Raw genomic sequence first — 19263 nt, forward strand, 5'->3', positions numbered from 1 at the left:
TGAAGCCTTCTTTACAAGAATTGAACCTCTTTCCTCGAAGTTCTTGATGATCCTATAAATTGTTGATTTAGGTGCAATCTTAGTAGCCACAATATCTTTGCCTGTGAAGCCATTTTTATGCAACGCAATGATGGCTGCATGCGTTTCTTTGCAGGTCACCATGGTTAACAATGGAAGAACAATGATTTCAAGCATCACCCTCCTTTTAACATGTCAAGTCTGCCATTCTGACCCAATCAGCCTGACATAATGATCTCCAGCCTTGTGCTCGTCAACATTCTCACCTGAGTTAACAAGATGATTACTGAAATGATCTCAGCAGGTCCTTTAATGACAGCAATGAAATGCAGTGGAAAGGTTTTTTTGGGATTATGTTAATTTTCATGGCAAAGAAAGGACTATGCAATTCATCTGATCACTCTTCATAACATTCTGGAGTATATGCAAATTGCTATTATAAAAACTTAAGCAGCAACTTTTCCAATTTCCAATATTTATGTAATTCTCAAAACTTTTGGCCACGACTGTATATATATAAAAAAGAAAAAAAATATATATATATAATTTTCTTTTCTTTTTCTTTTTTTTTGGGTGAACTGTCCTTTTTAGACTGCTTAGTCAACTAGACATTCAGGCAACCTACTAACTGATTTTTAAAATGTAGTTTTAAACACCCATAGAGAAAACGACATATAAGTCCACAACTTTAAGGGTTCCATCTCCATACCTTTCATTGGTCCACAGGAAGACAATTATGACTTAAACAGTGCTCAACTGTCTGTGCTAAACATACTGAATAAAAAGGTCTGGGCCACAGAGCACATCTGGGCACAAACCCAGTGGTTTCCTTACAATGATTTACATTATGGCACACATATTCACAGATTTATGTCACCGTCTGTTGAACATTTAATAACAAGTGTAAGAGAATGCTGTATTTCACATGCATACATCAAATGTGTAAATCTTACACATGTGTTATGTGATGTTGAAAGCATCCAGTCAGCCCTTCAGGGAGGGTTTTGGTCAGGGATATGCTTACGCTGTCTGTCTCAGCGGTTGTGGGCGTTTGTGTTTTACGTCAGAGTCCTTAGTGTCTTAAGGACTGATATTTTTATAAATGTTGTCCTCATTTATATGTGAATGTGTGTATAGCCTGTATAGTGTTTCAAGTAGGTCTGGTGTTTTAGGGAGGATTGTATGAATAGTGTTTGTGTGTGGGTTTAAATGTATTTACAGACTGTATGTGTCTGTAAGCGTGTATGTTGGTGGGTGTGCGTATGTAGTTTGGCTTGAGCGTGTGTGTGTGTGTGTGTGTATTTAGAGAGGGTCTGTGTGGTAGTTGTGGCGTGTGTCTGTGTATGAACTCTTACAGTGATCCACAGGTGCTGGGCCGGTCAGGTTTCTTGTGTTATTTGGTTTCAAGCTGTAATGCAGCCTGGCAGTGAACCGGAGTCTGGATTCATGGAGCACCTCGGTTTAGTGTGGTAGACCTGTCCAGACACCTGTCAAACAAGAAGCCTATAAATAAACATATGTCCTCCCCCATTGTTGTGGCCGCCAGGTCATGCACCTGTTGAGGAAGAGCTACAAGATGCCCGCTGGCATAAGAACATGGGAGACACTCACGGTTTAGTATAGCCCTCTTGTAGGAGACTAGAGCAAGCTAGCTGGCCTTCCTCACAAACATAGACACAAAATTCAGTTTTCCTGTCTACATGTGCGGGAATCCCACAGCTCTTTCCACACCAGGTCTGGTAATGCAACTTATTAGGACATTCATGAGTACTGGCTTTAGAATTATAAATCCATTTAATGCTCTTGGCTTTATTAGTAATAGTGCTTGCTTAGGCAACGCCCAGACAATCACCCAAACACACAGCTTTACTTAGTTAGGCTGCATTCATTAGTAATTGCGCACAAATGTTCTTACATAGATGGGCAGAAAAGGTTCTCACACGAAATCCTCATGCATTAAATGTATTCATTCCCTCGTTCTAATGTTTATAAATATGGATTATTTTAAATAAAGAGCACGTACCTGCAGTTGCGAATTAGCATAATAGTCTACATGCCCAATTCATCTCCATAAGGCTTTTTTGTACAACCTCTTCTGTGCAGCAATTCATCACTCATTTAAGGATGCATTTGCAGAGGGAAGTCGTGGCCTAATGGTTAGAGAGTCGGACTCCCAATCGAAAGGTTGTGAGTTCGAGTCTCGGGCTGGCAGGAATTGTAGGTGGGGGGAGTGCATGTACAGTGCTCTCTCCACCTTCAATACCACGACTGAGGTGCCCTTGAGCAAGGCACTGAACCACAACTGCTCCCCGGGCGCCGCAGCATAAATGGCTGCCCACTGCTCCGGGTGTGTGTTCACGGTGTGTGTGTGTGTTCACTGCTGTGCGTGTGCAATTTGGATGGGTTAAAAGCAGAGCACCAATTCTGAGTATGGGTCACCATACTTGGCTGTATATCACGTCACTTTAAACTTTCTAAAGATGGGCTTTTTTGCTTGAGTTTGCGGCATCTGTGTTTAATGATTTGGAATGTATTGTCTGTATACATGCAGGGAAAATGGAGAGATGCATGTGGAAATTCTTGAAACACTATCTTCTTACCACATATCAGCTTCCACTGTCCAGGACGTGTGTGTGTGTGTGTGTGTGTGTGTGTGTGTGTGTGTGTGTGTGTGTGTGAGTGAAAGAGAGTGTTTATAAGCACTTACACAGCTCATTGCTTTTTACATGTTCAGAAACAGACATTTTACGCTTTCTTTTTATGTGTTGGTCTGCTCTTTGTAAGCTGTAATGTTCTGTGTTTGTGGTGTGGTTTTAAACATATTTTACTTCTGAAAAGACTAATTTGAATTTTCTGGTCTGAGTGAAGGGCTCAAACTCAAATCTTAGAAAATATTATATGCTTTTCCAAGACAATGTAATTAGGCTAGGCCTTGACTTGTGTGTCTAGAATAATAAGAATTCAAAATAGTTGCTAAAATCTTTAAAATCTTATATATATATATATATATATATATATATATATATATATATATACAGTACAGACCAAATTTTTGGACACACCTTCTCATTCAAAGAGTTTTATTTATTTTCATGGCTATGAAAATTGTAGAGTCACACTGATACATACACGCATACAAATCCCTCCCCCGTGGCAGGGCATCAACAACATCACAGACTTTAAAGGGAATAAACCAGCTTCTGTGAACATCGCCGCCTCTCTACCGGATGAGCTAAATAACTTTTATGCTCGTTTCGAGGCTCACAACCCCGCCCACACAGAGAGCGCTCCCGCGGCTGCTGCAGAAGATGTGAGTGCATTCTCTGTCTCTGTCACGGATGTAGCCCAATCCTTCCGACGGGTAAGTATCCGTAAGGCTGCGGGTTCTGATGGCATCCCAGGCCGTGTGCTCCGAGCATGCGCTTTCCAACTGGCCGGTGTTTTCACAGACATTTTCAACCTCTCCCTCTGTCTTTGGTTCCCTCTTGCTTCAGAAAATCTACCATTGTGCCCATACCAAAGAGAAACAAAATCACATGCTTAAATGACTGGAGGCCCGTTGCTCTCACACCCATCTTCAGTAAATGTTTTGAGAGACTCGTCAGAGATTATATCTGCTCTGTGCTGCCTGCCTCATTGGACCCGCTACAATTTGCATATCGCAGCAACCGTTCCACAGACGATGCTATTGCTTTCACCCTGCACACTGCTCTCTCCCACCTGGAAAATAAGAACACCTATGTGAGAATGCTGTTTGTGGACTACAGCTCAGCATTTAACACCTTAGTACCTGCCACACTTGTTGCGAAGCTCCAGACTCTTGGACTAAACAGATCTCTGTGCAGCTGGATCCTGAACTTCCTGACAGGCAGAAGTCAGGTGGTCAGAATGGGCAACAACACTTCATCCCCGCTGACCCTCAACACTGGTGCTCCTCAGGGCTGTGTCCTCAGCCCACTCCTGTACTCCCTGTACACACATGACTGTACAGCCACACACAGCTCCAACGTCATCGGCAAATTCGACAGAGCAGAGAACACACACCCATCACCATTGACAAGACACCTGTGGAGCGTGTAAGCAGCTTCAAGTTCCTCGACGTTAACATCAGCGAGGATCTCACCTGGTCTACACACACTGATGCAGTGCTGAAGAAGGCACATCAGCACCTCTTCTTCCTGAGACGGCTGAGGAAGTTTGGAATGAGCCCCAGCATCCTCAGAACATTCTACACATGCACTATAGAGAGCATCCTGATGGGCTGCATCACTGCCTGGTTCGGAAACAGTATCGCTGGCAACCATAAAGCTCTAAAAAGGGTCGTGCAAACTGCCAGCCACATTATTGGAGGTGAGCTTCCCTCCCTCCAGGACATCTACACCAGGCGGAGTATAAGGAAAGCCCTGAGGATAATCCGTGACTGCAACCACCCATCCCACAGAATGCTCTCTCTGCTGCCCTCAGGAAGACATCTCCGCAGCATCCGATCCCGCACTAGCCGACTGAGGGATAGCTTTTTCCCTCAGGCTATCATACTAATGAACAATCAGAACAAATACACCCTACAGCACCCTACAGCATACTCCCACAATATGGTATGCCACACACTGCACTTTAACGTTTACAGCTCAGCACTGGACTATACATACACACTGCATTTAATACAACAACCTACCCGTTACCACTGGATACCATCCGATGCACATTCATGACATTTCTGTATCCAGTTCACGTACACTCTGTTGCACCTTAGCATATTTTTATGCGTGTATATGTTTACAGAATGCAGAACGCGTACATTCTGTGTATAGTGTACATTGTATAGTACATATGGTAAATTGTACAGTGTAGTGTATAGGGCTGGGTACCGAACTTCGATGCCTGTGTTATCGAACGAATGATACTATGAGTATCGAAAAATTATTTATCTTTCGTTGCCAAATTTCGGTTCCAAAAGCCAAGCGTTTTTTTTTTTTTTTTTGCCAAACGGCTGTGTCTGTGTGAGCTTGTAGCATACGTGCATGTAAGGACCTAAATTCGCCGTGATCGGCTGTCCACCACCACATGACGGGGTGGATTTCTGAAGATACTCGCAGTCACACAACACAAGTGTAGTTGTTTTTTCTCAAAACGTTTCCGTTTTACAATGCCAAAGAGGTCTAAAGAGTATTGCAACCAAAGCCGGTGTTACAGTTTAACTGGTTACCGTGTTTACCGTGTTGTACCGTAACTGTAAGTTTGTCTAATAGAACACTGTGTGTACTGACCATATGTATGTGCATATTGCACACTTTCACCTGTTGAAGTCTGTTGGTTATATGTTAACGGTTTCTGCAATTTCTGGAGCAAGCTCCCAAGAATTTCATTCACCAAGGCACATGTGCTGTGGTGATGTGACAATAAAAGTGACTTGACTTGAGTTTCAGTTCCCACTGACTTATATTTGCCCATACAATGGAAGTCCATGACAACCAAAACTAAATGAAAGAAAAGTCAGATACAGGTTTGGAACAATATGGTGTTGAATAAACCTTCATTTTGGGTGGACTATCCCTAAGAGTACCATTTAGACAGATCTGAAGTCTGTGCTGTTATTCTGAGATGTAGACCCTGATTTAGTCTTATGCATCATCGTCTTGTGAAGCTTCCCAGCTGTGATTCTGAACAACCATATCCATTTCCTCACAGCTGTGTGCTGCGTTTTGTCTCCTTACTACCAAGATGTTCAAAACTTTCACACAGACGTAGCTGATTTTTATCAGACACCACAATCCATTTACAGACTTGTAGGGAATTTGGCTGTATTTGTATTATTATTAATATATATAATAATATAATATAATATATATATATAATATAATATAATATATATATATATATATATATATATATATATATATATATATATATATATATATATATATATATATATATATATATGTGTGTGTGTGTGTGTGTGTGTGTGTGTGTGTGTTATATATATATTATATATTATATTATATATATATATATATATATATATATATATATATATATACATGTGTATATATATATATATATATATATATATACATGTATATTATATATATGTGTGTGTGTGTGTGTGTGTGTATTTTTTTTATGTATGTAATATTTGTAATTTAATCTATTTCAGATTTATTTCAGGTACCAAAATTGCTTTTAATAGTTTTGGTTATAGTTGTATAGTTAATAAAAACAACATCGCACTGCAACAAACTGAGTTCATTAATTGAGATTAAAAGCCATTAATTGGCTTAAAATCTGACTAAATTTGGCCAGTAAAATCTATTATGATATACAAATAAAAAGAAAAAGGATTTTACAGAAAAATCTTACATGGTTATAACACAAATAAATAAAAGAGAGTGTGATGTGCTGTGATTTTTCGTCTGTGCTTGTAGTATGTGTTTGTACAAATGGCATTCAACTGTATGTGTGTGATAAACATAATGCAAAGTAACTTTTCATGAGTCATGTGAATACAGATGTGCTTTGTTTGTTACATGTGATTAGTTTTATTTACATGAGACCAGAAGCATGTCTGTGTGTTTAGGGTTCTGTGGCTTTCCATATGGCCTTGAGCAGGTAATTAATCAAAGTGAAAACCACATAAATTAAAACATAAGAATATTTCAATATGGACATAAATTATGAGAAAGAGAAAGAGAAAGTTTTTTTATGTTTTTATCTTCCAGAGTACAAAACCCAATTTCAAAGATAATGCACCAGAGCAAAACCCAGAAGTTCATGGTTCAGCAGAAAAACTACCACACTCACACGCAGATGCACGGAGTCGGACCCACCCTAAACCGGGCCATCCCGCTTTCAGTGGGACACAACCCAATAAATTGTAAGTACAATCCATCTAGTGCTGGATCTCTTTGAATTCAATGTGTTTTTTTGTGATTTTTCACAGCACGAGAGTAGGGAAGAATATTGTCACTTAAAACACCTAAAAAGTACTGTAAAGAAGTTCATAAGACTTCTGCGCTATATTCTAAGTCTTGTAAAGTCGTGATAGATATGAAAGTAAAATGTTAATGCAAATATAATGCATGTGAATTTTGGTCACAAGAAATGTAAATACCAATGACGTTTGACCTTGTTTAACCTGCACCATATTTATTTGAGGAATTTACTTGAAGAATAGTTCATGTGAAAATTTGTCTGTGGCATCACATAAATAAATTACATTTTAGAATATATTCTAATAGAAAACAGTTATTTTAAATTGTAATAATATTTCACATTTTGACTTTTACTGCATTTTTGATCAAATAAATGCATCCTTGGAGAACATTATATACTATTTAATCTTAAAATACCTTGAAATTACTCACTAATTTGAATTGAAAAGTAGTGTATGTCTTCGCTACAAGTCTCTATAATTTCGACACATTGATGTAATCCCAAAGCATCTCCCCCGTTGAAGAAATCGGAGAATGAGTGACATCAGCATCTCAAAATGTTATTTCATGTTTAATTGCTGACTCTGCACGTAGCCCTGGGTGTTTGACAGAATGACAGATCACAAACCATGATACGTTCTGTTCTGAGGAGAGTGAAAGCATGTCTGACTTGCTTAGAAATGTTTAGCTCCATGTCTACAACACTGAGAGATGACATTATGAAATATTGAAAAGTCATGGAAATTTCTATGTAATATTTCTAATGTATTTCTATATATAATTTCTATAAAAGCTACTGTAATCTTAAAATTGCTCTATTTGAATACAATAGCTATAAAATGATTTTTAAACATCATTATCCATCACAAACCACCAGAAAAGTCATAGAAAAGTAAGGAAATTTATTGATCAAAAGGTGTGGGAATCCACAGTACAAATTAGTGGTTAGTTGGTTCACAAGCATGTGTGTTTTAGACCCCACTCTCTCAATTAAGTTATAGCCCCATTGCCCTTAATTTATAGCCCCATTGTTTTTTTTTTCCAAGAGGATCCTCTGGTTGAAATCATATAAAGACTTTAGACACTGTCTTAGACACTCTCTAAAGTGAGTTATTAGCCTAATTTTCTCTGGGTAATTTTAGATAAAAGCCTGGCTAAGAGGGAAGGCAAGAACTGGAGAAAAGAGAGAGAGAGGGGGACAATTAAAAGACAGTGTTATGATAAACCGTCATTTGAGGGAAGTGCTCTTAGGAGGCAGGTGAGAGGATTAGATACAGTAAATCTGCCTGTGAATGAGGGGACAGTGGGGTGGCAGAACTAATGTGTAGCATGACATCTATTATCCCTCTTCCTGCCCTGCAGACTGGTAGAGTTACACAACTCTGCAGAATACAGCCAGAGCTCCGCTGTAATGCTAATGCAAGGAGCAGCCCGTGGGGTATTTGGTAACTGTTTTTGCATGGTTTTCGCTGCTTTGAAACTCAGCCAGACCACACTCTGACTGGCTGTTGGATCGTATAGAAGTGACCGGGTTCATTCAGAGGGAGACAGACCTTTACATATTACATTACATTAGTCTGTAGGTCATAAAAGACAAGCATCCGACTGACTTCCTGTCGACCTCATGTTACATTTGTAGTTTTAATTGGATTTATGCATTATGGAAAGGATGGAAAGATTAATGTTACTGTTGTAACAATGTACATTTCAGATTGAATTATAGATAAATTCTGTATCCCTGTGTTGGTTTACTGTACTTACAGTAGAATAACTTTGGGGACAAGGACATTTCAAAAAAGTAATTTGTTCACAAATGAGACAGGTTGTGCTACATGTTTCTGATTCTCTAAAAAAATAAACAGCTAAGAAAATGCCGTTTCATTTCATTCAATTCATGATTAATCTGACTAAAACTTGCATTTAGTTAGGTTAAAATGTTCCTTCCAAATGTTCCTTCCAAGGTTAAAATGTTTTTCATCAAAAATGATTCATTATAAAAACTAGCCTATTCTGTAAGCAATAGACATAAAGCTAGGGCATGGTAAAAATTATTGATTTGAACGATCTAACTTCTTAAAATCTTTCTTTATTGTGGTTTTTATTATTACTACTGAATTCTCTGCCTCGGGTAAAGTTTGTGGACAGAATTCAAAGTAATAAGATAAAAAGGGTGTTTACTGCAAAATAACGACAAGAAAACGACAAGAAAACACACATTTGTATTCATGTCTGACTCTTACAAAATGAATATTTTTAGCAAAAAATAAGCAACCAGTGTTATCTGATTCCTGAACAAATTATCCTTTTGATCCATTCCTTTTAATGGATCTTTCAAAAAGACTAAGGAGTTAACATTTAAATCAGTTTGTCAGATCCTGATATAAATGATGAAAAACAGATGATATTTTAATTTATTAAAAAAAAATTAACTTTGAGCAAGATTTGCAATCTTTTGCTTGAAAGGTAAGAAATATTCCTCTAAGCCACATTAGCTTATGTAGGGGACTGAAATCCTAGCACCAAACCTTAGGTTAGGTTTTATAATTTGTTTTTTTATAAAAACAAAACAAGTATGTGGTATTTGCTATTGTAATTTAAATGTTCCAACTAAATGTGTGTCTGTGGTTAATGGTAGATGTTGCAGACTGACTAGTTTCTCAATGTCTTAGGCGTCTAGCACCCGGTGAGGTCTGTCCCACACAAGAGACGGCCTGTCAGCAGCCCTCTGTGTGTGTGTGTGTGTGTGTGTGTGTGTGTGTGTGTGTGTGTGTGTGTGGTGCTCTGGTAAAGCCATCCGTCTCTTGTCATCTACTTCTTACTGTTGCTGTATACTTAGTTTGTCTTCCTCAATTTACTTTGATCTTTCACTTCATAACCTCATAACAGCTTTAGGTGTGTGTTAGTATCATTAGTAGCTCCAGTAACTGATGTCTATTTTGTCTGTGGAGACATTTTTTGATCTTTGTGAAAAGGTTACATGTTAGCTTCTGGATTTGCTTTACACAACAGAGGGTTATGATAAAGATGTTAGTGACTTACTACTACTATGTCTGCTTGATTCTTAATTGAACTACATCACTAATGCAAATTCCACTCTGTTCCTCACACGAAGCTATAATATGGCACACAAACTGTATGGATGGTCTGCACAAACTGTATGGACTATTTTTTTAAACTATTTGCGGTATAAGTCTTATATATATATATGTATATATATGTATGGGGGGGGGGGGGGGGGGTGAAATAATCCTTTAACAAGATGCCATTTTTAATGGAGTGATTGAGAATGAATGATAGTGTGAGGGTCAGGAATAAAGACAAAGAAACAACAGAAACATGAAGCAGACCGAAAAACAGGCCAGGAATATCTACAGATAACTGACTGGAAAATATTTAGAGAGACAGTGATGCCCAGAGTTTACCAGACTGTAATTTAAATAACATTCTCTAATAAAATGAATTAATTAACTAGGCTAGGAGAGGAGAATGTTGGTAGATTCCTTTCCACAGTTTTGCAGGTGGAAATGACATCATTTAAATTAAAGGATTTAGGACAGACTATTTTAGGAAATTTGTTTTCCCTGCATTTTTTTTCAGACAGAGGTGTGAAAGTCTAGCTATGCTGAGATGAAGCTGCTTAAGAGAAACCAAGAAGTTGGACCTGGACTTCAACTAACAACTTGATAATAATTTGATAATAATTTTCAGATTTATCGATTAATAACAAATAAGGCTTTTAATGATCACGGGAGGAAAAAAAAGGGCACATCCAAACACAAATCCAAATAATCGTACATCACATTAATAGCGGCCAAACTTGAACTAAACAGACAGGGTATTTAAACACAAGGAAAGTAATGAGAGGAATGAAAACGTACTCGGTTACTAAACGTAACCTCGGTTCTCTCTAGAAGAGCGAACGAGTACTGCGTCTTAGCTAAGACGCTACGGGAAAAGTCTCTTTTCACGAAATACTGAAGCAAAAAATTATCCTTAATTTTGTATTTTTGTAAAGCGCATTTGCAGCAGTACACAGCCATAGGCGAGACGGCTCGTTCGCTCATTGGCTTGTTCTGCGGCAACTGCACAGCCTATCGAGCGCGGGCTGATGCAACATCAGACCAATAAGGGCGCTTCGCACCCTTCTTTCCACTTCCCGCCGAAACGGGTGTGGCCCAACCTATAAAAGGAGCTCGAAAAGGCTGACTCACCTGATTTATTTCATCGCCGAAGCGAACCAGAGTGAATCGTGCGCACGGCAGAGAACGCAGTACTCGTTCGCTCTTCTAGAGAGAACCGAGGTTACGTTTAGTAACCGAGTACGTTCTCTTACGAGAGCTCTCTCGTACTGCGTCTTAGCTAAGACGCTACGGGAACCCAATGTAAAACGCCGTGCGGGCAGGGATCACACACCAATAAACCTGAAGCAACCCCCAGGATTTACAGTGCACAGTCACCTGAGGGACTCACAGAGAGTCCAGGACAGAAAAGGGAAAAAGCCCTCCGTCCTATATCTAGCAGCATCCGTAGATGCGGCAATATGACATCACACAGCCGAGGCAAGGCCTGACCAATGTGGCACTGCGGGTCTTACGCAATACTGCCCATATAACAGTCGGCAGCGCATATCGCCCGTGAACTCAGAATTCCCCTCAGGGCCCTGATTCGACTATACCGACAACAGCCTTGCTTGCAAGGCGGTGACCTCCAGGTTATAGAACCTGATAAATGTAGACGGCGAGGCCCAACCTGCCGCCATACATATATCCTGCAAGGAGATCCCAGTAGACCACACCCACGACGAGGCGACGCCTCTTGTGGAGTGTGCTCTGACGCCCAACGGGCACTGAAGGCCCCTGGAAGCGTAAGCTAACGCTATGGCGACAACTATCCATCTGGATAGAGTCTGTCTCGAAACAGCCATTCCCTTGGAACGTCCACCGAACGAGACAAACAGCTGCTCCGTCTGCTGAAAGGCAGCAGAGCGAGACACATAAGCTCTTAAAACCCTGACAGGGCAAAGAAGACTCGCGTCTCCATCCTCCCCTGACACCGGCAGGGCAGACAGGGCAATAACCTGAGCCCGAAACGGTGTGTTGAGGGATTTCGGCACATAACCATGCCTTGGTTTGAGTATGACCCTTGAGTCATTGGGCCCAAACTCCAAGTACGACTGGCTCACCGAGAGCGCGTGCAAATCACCCACACGCTTCACAGAAGCGAGAGCCAACAAGAATACTGTCTTGAACGACAGATGCTGAAGGCTAACTGATTGGATAGGCTCAAAAGGGGGACCCTTCAAGGCCTCCAAAAACGCCGCGAGGTCCCACATAGGGACTGACGGAGGTCTGGGAGGATTCAGCCTCCTAGCTCCTCTGAGGAACCGGATGACTAAATCGTTCCTTCCTATTGACGCAAAGAGGTCCACCTCCGCCATGCCAAATCTCTCCCACAACAGCCGGACTGTTTGCGGGTGTAGAGACCATTCGCCCGTAGTAACATTGCCTCTGGACAGCCTGTCTGGACCCAGATTCTGCAGTCCAGGCACATGCACTGCTCTCAGCGAGCGCACGTTGCGCTGAGCCCAAACCAGGAGGCGTTCCGTCAGCCTGCACAGGTTTTGGGACCCGAGACCGCCCTGGCGATTTATGTAGGACACCACGGACATGTTGTTCGCAAGGACTACGACGTGGTGATCCTTGATATGGGGACAATAGCTCGTCAGCGCGTTCTCCACTGCCAGCATTTCCAGGCAGTTGATTAAGATGGAGCTTTTCCCGTTCTGACCATAGGCCAAAGGACGGTCTGCCTTCGAGCAGCGCTCCCCATCCCGAAGTGGAGGCGTCCGTCGACACCATTTTCACACTCGGGGAAGTCCCCATGCTTACACCTGATCGGTACCAGCCGTTCGCTGTCCAAGGTGCTAGAGCCGCAACACAGCTCTGATCGACCTTGAAATGCAGCCGGCCAGACGCCCACGCTCTGCGCGGCACCCGAGCCTTCAGCCAGAACTGCAGGGGGCACATGCGGAGCAGGCCCAGCCGCAGAACCGGAGATGCTGAGGCCATGAGACCCAACATCTTTTGACAGTGTTTGAGCGACACGGTCGCGCCGCAGCGGAAAGAACTCGCTGCGCGCTGAATGTCCAACGCGCGCTGTGGTGACAGCCGCGCCGTCATGGAACACGAGTTCAGAACTATACCCAGAAACAGGATCGTCTGACTGGGGTTCAGCGAACTCTTCGCCCAATTGACACTGAGGCCGAGCTTCTCGAGGTGATCGAGTAAAACGGCCCTGTGGTCCACGAGCTCCGCTCGTGATCGGGCCAGGACCAGCTAGTCGTCCAAATAATTCAGCACTCGTATGCCTCTGAGTCTGAGAGGAGCGAGCGCTGCATCCATGCTCCTCGTAAACGTACGAGGAGCCACGGAGGACTGTAAACTGGTATGCCTGGCCCTCTAAGGCGAATCTCAAATATTGCCTGTGGTTTGACGCTATCTGTATTTGAAAATACGCGTCCCTCAGATCTATTGACATGAACCAGTCCCCTCTGCGAATCTGCGCGAGGAGTTTCCTGGTCGTAAGCATTTTGAAACTGCGTTTCATCAATGCCTTTTTCAGCTGTCTTAGATCCAGTATGGGCCTGAGACCCCCGTCCCTCTTGGGCACCAGAGAGTATCTGCTGTACAGCCCCCCCCCTCGCTTTGAGCTTGAGACACAGGCTCTACAGCCCCTTTGCTCAACAGTTTTGATATTTCGGCCCGAAGTATGTGTGCTACTTCTGTTTTGACCGTAGTTTCGACGCGCGCTGAAAAGCGCGGAGGGCGTCGAAAAAAAAACTGTAGCGAGTAGCCTCTCTTTATAATGCCTAGCACCCAATCCGATACCCCTGGAAGCGCTGACCATGCATCTGCATGAATGGCTAAGGGCTGGATGCGAAGCGCGCTCTGTTGACCGGGCAACGGCGGCGCTCGGGTGTGCTGCGCATTTGAGGCGGGGATCGTGCTGATCACAGCGGGCAGATCGCTCCTCCTCGACCCCGTCCCGGCGCTTAACCGACTGGGGGAAGGCTGAGCAGGTCCCGTGGGACTCGATATGTCTGCGAGTGACTGTGGGCTGCATATGCCACTTTCAACTCGCTGTCTGCCTGTTCAGAGCGTACGTGCACGGGCCTCGTTTTTACAGAAGCCACGCGCCGTATGTGACATAGTGTATGTGGGCACTGGGGAGTGGGCATGTTTACTATGCGACGCGCTCGACCGATCTGTGTCGATCTTATGTGCGCGAGCCCTGTGTGCAGGGCTGTGCTTACATGTGGAGATGGGCACTGAGGAGTGGGCATCGTCACTACATTTATAGCACCATCGGCCGTGGCCGGACGAACGTGCACGGGTTTCGTTTTTACAGAAACCACATGACGCGTGTGACATAGTGATTGTGGGCACTGAGGAGTGGGCACGTCTACTATGTAGTGCGCGTGATTGACCTCAGCGCAGCGGAGAATGCAGGCTCAGAGAAAAAGGCCAGGCGAGTCCTCAGAGTCACCATGGCAACAGCTCGCAGTGGGGGCATCCGCCGTCAGCGAGCGCGAGCGCTGCATGATCTTCACCCAGGCAGGAGACACAGATGACGTACCGGTCTCCCTCGCTGAGTGGGGCTCTGACGAGCCGCAGGAAGGCATCTTAAAAAAGACGCGACCTCTTTTACGAGTGTGTGTCGCAGGGCGAACACACACACACACATAAAGAACAGCTTGGATATAACAGAATTGAAAGGATATAGGCGCCGGATAGCGCAGCAGGAACGGCAGTGGAAGGCAGTGATGCCAGCAGCTTCAGAATGGCTCGTCCTGCTGATGTGCTTTCTCAGACGGCGCTTGCTTCCTCCGTGATCCAGTGATGCGTGAGCTTCGCTGAAGAGATGAAAAATCAGGTGAGTCAGCCTTTTCGAGCTCCTTTTATAGGTTGGGCAACACCCGTTTCGGCTGGAAGTGGCAAGAAGGGCGCGAAGCGCCCTTATTGGTCTGATGTTGCATCAGCCCGCGCTCGATAGGCTGTGCAGTTGCCGCAGAACAAGCCAATGAGCGAACGAGCCGTCTCGCCTATGGCTGTGTACTGCTGCAAATGCGCTTTACAAAAATACAAAATTAAGGATAATTTTTTGCTTCAGTATTTCGTGAAAAGAGACTTTTCCCGTAGCGTCTTAGCTAAGACGCAGTACGAGAGAGCTCTCGTAAGAGAACAGGTGCCTGGGGCCTGAGCAGTATTTATGCATTTAACAGAAAAAATGTATGCATTTAGCAGACGCTTTTATCCAAAGCAACTTACATTGCATTCAGGCTAACAATTTTCTACTATCATGTGTTCCCTGGGATTCAAACCCCAACCTTGCGCTTGCTAACGCAATGCTCTACCAGTTGAGCTACAGGAACACAGTATGATGTCATATTGCTCTGAAAATCAAAACGGCTTGATAATTGAGATTAAGACTGTTTGGGGTTTTTGGGGAATAGAAAAAGGATTGAATGGATTTTTATCATTGTAGGGTGGTAGTGTCCACACATTTATATACAAACATGTTAAAGTGAATTTTGCATCCGATGTCCCCTTTAATATGTTTGATTAGTATTTGTAGACTTGGAAAGAAATTAGTTTAGTTGAGAAAAGCCGACATTTCCTCTTTTCGTCTCTGTATACAATATGGAGTTGTGGTCACTTTGTCCGAATCCTGCGAGAAGAACTGGGTCTGGTCCCAGAGTTGTTTGCCATTGTAGTCTCTCTCTATTTTTCTCTCTCTGTCTTTTGCTTCTATTTTTTCCTCCAGTCACCTCCTCATGTTCCAGAGACTGAGATATTGGACCATAGACAGAGAAAAAGGAGGAAATGGATAAAAAGGGAATCAGACAGTCACAGGGGAACATGTACAGGAGACTAAGAAAAGACAAGACAACAGAAAGACTTTTTTCCTTTCTCCTGCCTCTCTCCCTCTCGCTCCCTCTCTCGATTCACTTTCTTAAAGCTGAACTCCTGAGCTGTTCTACCAGACACTGCCTACAAAAGTGAAAGAGTCATTCTGAGTTGTTTATGAAAGCCATGCCGTCCAGACTGATGGATTTTTCTCTCTTCTCTCTGTTAATGTCTGTGCTTTGCTGGACTGCAGTAGGGAACCACACAGGCCGGATTAAAGTGGTCTTCACCCCGACTATCTGCAAGATGACCTGCACTAATGGTCGCTGTCAGAACAGCTGTCAGCAGGGCAACACCACCACTATCATCAGTGAAAATGGGCATGCTACGGACACACTTACTGCCCCCAACTTCAGAGTCGGTGAGTGGCATCGCCGCCTCTTCTTAATGTATTGTGGGAAAAGTGGGAAGTTTTCGTTCATCCAGGTCTTTGTAAAACATCAAATTTCCTAGTTGGCAACTGGACTTGAATGTATGTGTGCGTGCTTGCTTTTGCTGTCTACTGAACGGAGAACATCTGGCCACGGGCCTGTTACATCATGTCCAGCCTTAGACAGGTCTATAATTATGGCTGATGTTTGGATGTGTCTAGTTGCATTTCGGAGGGGAGTTTCACTTGCCTGGCAGATATTGTGGAAAAGTTTAAGATGCTTTAGACTGTGTCTGAAAAACCTACATAATTGGACCAGCAATTATATTTCACAATAAGGGCTCAGAATGGATCGAGAACATGTGGTTATGACACAGCAGAACATCTTCTGCCCTCCGGCTCAGCAGGTTGGTGTTCATTTGCTGCCTCGCTCAGCTCTACAGTATCTGAATAGGGACAGAGCAGTCTGGGTTTCTCCACACACTTCTTAGTTGCGTAATCTGGTGTTTCCCAATCAGGGATATTCGGAAAGAATTTAATTTGGCTGTGGTACAGTCATTGTTACTTTTTTGTTAACTTTTTATCAATATTTCCACAAATTATAATGTATTTACTCATGGTAAAAGTTTTTTACTTGTTGTGCATCTATCATATATGAATTCCAGTATACAATATGCTAATTGATTTGATATAATTATTTAGTTATATTTTTGTATAACTATTAATATTATTGCTAAATAATAATATGAATTAATAAGAGCAAATTTCTAGTCAATGGGGCTTTGGAAGTACAAGACAAAAATATTTTAGGAAACACTCATCCTGTCTAAGTGAAGTCAAAAAGTACATCCACTTCTTGGTCCACTGATCTTTATGGCCCAATATTGGTGGAAGAAGTTACTTTGCGACTTGCATTAGGGTTAAGAATGAAGCAATAGACACAATTTATACACAGTTGTTACATAAGGGTTACTTTTGAATCCAATTACTTTGTGGTCAAAAGTGTAGCATTCAGCCAGGGGGTTGTTTTCACCAGTGGGTTTTGTAATGTAATCAGTATCTCCAAGTTGAGCGGCTGAAATTGTATTCCATATACGAGGGTCGGGTCAGGTGAGAGGTCTCTCTCTCTCTCTCTCTCTCTCTCTCTCTCTCTCTCTCCGGCAAGCTGTTTGTCTGAATGAGATGAACGTCTGGAGTGGGTGAGTGTGTGCGGCCTTATAAGTAACACAGAGTGTTCTGTCAGCTCTGATCCAGATGCAGCTGGGAGGAGAGATCCCAGGCTGAGCTCCAGCATCGTGGAGAAAGGAGACGCATTAGAGCTGGATCAATACCAGGATTTTAGCTGCGGTACTCTGAACCAACTTCTTGTACCTTAGTGTTGATGCTAAATCTATACCTTAAAGAAAAAATTAAACAATGTCAGGCAAATGATAAATGAAACGAGAGCTGTCAATAGATTCAGTAATTTGACTGATCTCATATTAAATATACCTTTCCCCATATATTACCATTCAAAGGTTTTTTAAAAATGTAAAAAACAAATGAAAAATAAATACTGATTCTCAAAACTTTTGAATGGTACTGTACCCAAGTATTTAAACACTGTTATGCATTTCTCATGAATGTTAGGGTTTTGGTTAAATATCCCATCTGATTTCAATTTCTCTATAATTTAGATTGCTTTAATGTCAAAATTGTGAAATGCATTAAAAAACATTGAGTCACTCACATCAATGCATAAACTTCACAAAACCTTGCACATAGCATACAGTTAATTGTCATTCGAGCAAAGTATCAAAATTGGCAAAAAGACATTTTTTGATGTTTTTTTTTATTTTATTTATCGTTACTCCATGCACACATAGAGACCGTCATATTGATCAGATCTAGGTTTTGACTGTCAAATAGATCAATAGACCACTAAAACATTATCACAGATAATCAATATGTAGCTGTGTGCTTATTTATTATGGTGGTTCTGAAGATAGGAATGTATTACTACACTTCTAAAATTCCTCAGTGTAGTCCAGAGTCCAGACTGCTCCAACTTGAGTTGAATGTTCATCCCCAGAGAATGTTTATGTGTATATGTCTCACCTGAAGACGCGGTTGGACGCAGTAGTGTTGGGTGTTTTGACAGTCATCCCCATGGAGCTGCCACTGAGCCTGTCTGTACAAGCAGAGGCGTTAAGGTTTGCAAGAAAATGTTATTCCATCTGTCTAAGGGCTGTGGGTTGCTGGCCTTTTTTTTGATTAGTTGGTGTGTGTGTGTGTGTGTGTGTGTGTGTGTGTGTGTGTGTGTGTGTGTGTGTGTGTCTTGTTGTAATTTGAAGTTCAGAGTGCTGTTGTCTAAGTATAAACAACTGAACATCATACATTACCATTCAAAAGTATGGGCTGAGTATTAAAGTATTAAGGTATTTTTAAAGAATTAATACTTTTATTCAGTAAGGGTGCATTAAGTTGATCAAAAGTCACAGTAAAGCCATTTGTATTGCTAGTGATGAAAGCCCATTGTGTTAATAGAATCGATACTTTATGCTGCCTGGCTAAAATCATATATTAGTGCGGATATATGGTACACTTGACAAAAAAACATTAATTGTGAACATTTGGATTATGTGATAAAATCAACAGAAAGAGCAAAAGAAGAAAAATAAATTGAACGCCCATTTAGAGTTGATTTGCACAAGTGTGCAATTTAGCTTCAGTCATAAATGTAGGAAATATTTTATGTATGTATACTGTATTTTGTTGTTTTTATTTGTTTTCTCTTGGGAGTTTATACTTCTCTCATGTGCACCTAGTTGGGGTTTCATAATGTTTATTCCACCAGAGATGTTAAACAAGTATGAGAACAACTACAGTTTGCTGTAGTTGAGACTTTCCCACCAAGACTCTCATTAGAGCTGTTCCTGGCAGCTCATCTGAAAGTCTTTTGTTTGCTTATGTGTATGTGTAAGAAACCTCTGTAGTTGTC

General features: G+C 42.0%; 1 protein-coding gene across 4 annotated transcripts in view; it reads left to right on the forward strand.

Annotated features, from left to right (window-relative positions):
- LOC132111493 (latent-transforming growth factor beta-binding protein 1-like) overlaps positions 1-19263 on the forward strand; it is a 90201-nt gene that overhangs the window by 31055 nt on the left and 39883 nt on the right. For all 4 annotated transcript variants that reach the window (XM_059518853.1, XM_059518854.1, XM_059518857.1 and 1 more), the window contains exons 4-5: positions 6735-6889; positions 16107-16274. In XM_059518853.1, coding sequence (XP_059374836.1) covers positions 6735-6889; positions 16107-16274 — 323 coding nt within the window. The remainder of the gene's footprint in view (positions 1-6734; positions 6890-16106; positions 16275-19263) is intronic.

This window comes from Carassius carassius, chromosome 31 (genome assembly GCF_963082965.1).
Source record: "Carassius carassius chromosome 31, fCarCar2.1, whole genome shotgun sequence".
Taxonomy (NCBI): domain Eukaryota; kingdom Metazoa; phylum Chordata; class Actinopteri; order Cypriniformes; family Cyprinidae; genus Carassius; species Carassius carassius.